Source organism: Palaemon carinicauda, chromosome 14, assembly GCF_036898095.1.
Source record: "Palaemon carinicauda isolate YSFRI2023 chromosome 14, ASM3689809v2, whole genome shotgun sequence".
Lineage (NCBI taxonomy): Eukaryota > Metazoa > Arthropoda > Malacostraca > Decapoda > Palaemonidae > Palaemon > Palaemon carinicauda.
In genome coordinates, this window is record NC_090738.1 from 37,309,936 (window position 1) to 37,313,044 (window position 3,109).

Below are 3,109 nucleotides of genomic sequence, written 5' to 3' on the forward strand. Positions count from 1 at the left end.
TTTTATATATTGTGATTACCTACGATCATTGTTATATCCAAATATTCTCAGAGACATTCTCATTTATGAGGATGATCTTCTAATGTTTTTCCAACAATTTTTAAGGCAAATCCAGGGTTCTTGAATATACAGGGTTAATTAACACTCATTTACTTGTATTGTTTAAGAAATCGTGCTTAATACTTTTATCTTAAATTCCTAGTGGGTTATGTACTAATTTATGTGGCTGTTTTATCTTGATATGTGTTTTCATGCCGTCTGTTTGTTCACGAGTTTATGGCATTAATCAATACTATTTTTTCAAATTTTTTCTTCTGCAAATACTTATCTGGTTATGTGTACCTTTCATGCTGAAAATGTGTTATGTAATTACCTTCTCCGATGAAAAATATATATAATGAAGTGTTATCATTTTAATACTTAAAAGTGTATGAACGATGGTATCATATTGGAAAACAAATCTGGTTTAATCAAATTATATTTGAATGAATAAAGCACCTCTCTCTTGCCCATACTCTGAAAGTTTTTTTGGACGACTATTTTAAAGAAAATTGGGTTTTAAATTAGGGTTTTTTCTGGCAATGTTATTCCGATTTCAGTAGTTAATAAGTATCTGTTTTTAGATTAATCATCCATTGTTATTTGATTATTTCACTATGGTTTAAATTCCATATTTTTCTACTCCTCGTCCTCCTTCTCCTCCTCCTCCTCCTCTTCTTCTACTTTTTCTTCTTCTTCTTCTTCTTCTTCTTCTTCTTCTTCTTCTTCTTCTTCTTCTTCTTCTTCTTCTTCTTCTTCTTCTTCTTCTTCTTCTTCTTCTTATTATTATTATTATTATTATTATTATTATTATTATTATTATAAGAATTTTTTCTACTTGTATGACTCACTAATTTTCTCTTCTTATCATCATTCCTTATATGTTCCCCCAGACTTATGTGAATCAACTATCTTTTTTCATTTATTTATTTTTTATTTATTCTTTATTATCTCCCATAGCCTTAACTTAGTTTTAAAAAAATCTCCACTTTCTCTTCGTCCAAATTTTCTCTCATCTAGCTTTTGAAGTTTTTTTTTAACTATCTCAAATGAATATTTTATCATTTTCAAGTTTCCATTTACGTATGTATATATATATATATATATATATATATAAATATGTATATATATAAATATGATTATATATATATTTTATATATATATATATAATATTATATATATTTATATATATACAGTATATATATAGTATATATGTATATATATATATATATATATATTTATATACATACTTATACATATATATATAGGTATGTATGTATGTATGTATATATATATATATAATATATATATGTATATATATATGTAATGTACATATATGCAATATTTAACATTACTTAGATATATAGAAAGATATGTTTACGTATATTCCTCACATATATTCCTATACATTGCATAATTATGTGCGCTAATGAATACTGTATACACCATTTTCCAGATCCAATATACTTGGGTGTTAGTAACATATCTTATGAATGAACAGTGTGACCTAAGGGATGAGCTGAAGTTCATTTCCTCATTAACGACAGTCGATTATCTTTGTAGATGGAAGGGATACGTGACGTGCACTTCAACGATCTGTGGTGTCAGTGCCAAGGGAATGCCAATGCCACGCCCCACGTCATCCTGGTGCAGCAGCAAATGACGAGAATGCACGCGGATGCCCAAAAGCACGCCCTCTGGTACGTTTGCATCGTGCTCTCCGTGTACGTCATTGGCCTGGTTGTCATCATCAAGAGGTCTGGACTGCACGAGAGGCACACGGCTCTCTCAGCTCTTAGCCTCTGCTTCTCCTCCTTTACATCCGTCAGTAGTAGCAGCCTCGGTGGGGGAGGAGGAGGAGGTGGTGGTCGAGGCAAGACCAACGGTAAGAAAACTAATCATCCGTCAAAGCCACAAAAGGACAACAGCAGCAGCAATAGAACTGCCTCTCCGAAGCGGTCTCGTCCTCAAAAGCAGAGGGAAGCGGCTGAATCCCTACAGATGAAGCTGATGGTTCCCGACGAAGAAGAGGAGGACGAGGAGGGAGAGCATCTGGGACCCATGGATGGGAAGCCTACCGTCACGACCCTGGCCTAGCATCAAGCTGGCAATGACGTTTGCCTTGACCTTTCCATAGGTGTCGAAGATGCACACTCTCCTTCACGGGTAACTGGAAGTGAGGTAGTGGATAAAGGGAATTCATTGATGTTAAATAATATCGGGAATTCCAGTGCAATTACAGTTAAAGGAAATCCTGAACTTTGCTTAGGGGTGAATAACCATGTAATCAGTAATTCTGTTTCCATTTTAATGGGAGATGATTCAATTCCTAGTAATACTGACCCTTTGAAGAGGAATTCTTTCTGTGAGAATTTCATTTCAAAGTCGTTTGAAACCTCTGGCGTTTTCTATGAGAACTGTCCTGATCCATGGAAGACTAACCCAATCGAAGGTAAACATTGTGTTTTGAATATTGGGGAAAGCAGTTTCCCACTCCTCAAAGAAAATATCTATCATAGTATTACCACTAATGGGTAAGACAGTTATGGGAAATCTTTATGTGAAACATTTGGTGTGTTTTTTTAAGTCATTTAGAGATAGTTTTATCCTATTTAACTTGTAGTCGAATTATGACCTGACTGTATCACCTGAAACGACGAATTTCCGTAGATGTTAAGAAATGGAGCTATTGATTAACGTGTCGTATGCCACATAGTTGTTTAATATTCAGTTACAGTATATTTTTAGATGTAATATATAATATTTGGCATTTGTTATCTACTGTTTTGGATTATTATTATTTACTTGTTAGGCAATTACACACACACACACACACACACCACACATATATATATATATATATATATAGTGTGTGTGTGTGTGTGTATATATACATATATATATATATATATATCAATATATATATATATATATGTATATATATACATATATATATAATATATATATATATAAATTTCAGCACATTCACTCTGGAAAAGCCTCGCTAAATTAGAGGGTACATTAATCAATACTTAGTATTTATTTTTGTTATGATTTGGCTAATGTTATA

At 32.6% G+C, this 3,109-nt stretch overlaps 1 protein-coding gene across 1 annotated transcript in view; it reads left to right on the plus strand.

Moving 5' to 3' along the window:
• LOC137653167 (uncharacterized) overlaps positions 1-2,856 on the plus strand; it is a 74,019-nt gene extending 71,163 nt beyond the window's left edge. The window contains exon 2 of the mRNA XM_068386544.1: positions 1,603-2,856. Within this exon, the coding sequence (XP_068242645.1) occupies positions 1,603-2,136 (534 nt within the window). The 3' untranslated portion in view covers positions 2,137-2,856. The remainder of the gene's footprint in view (positions 1-1,602) is intronic.
• The last annotated feature ends 253 nt before the right edge of the window (positions 2,857-3,109 follow it).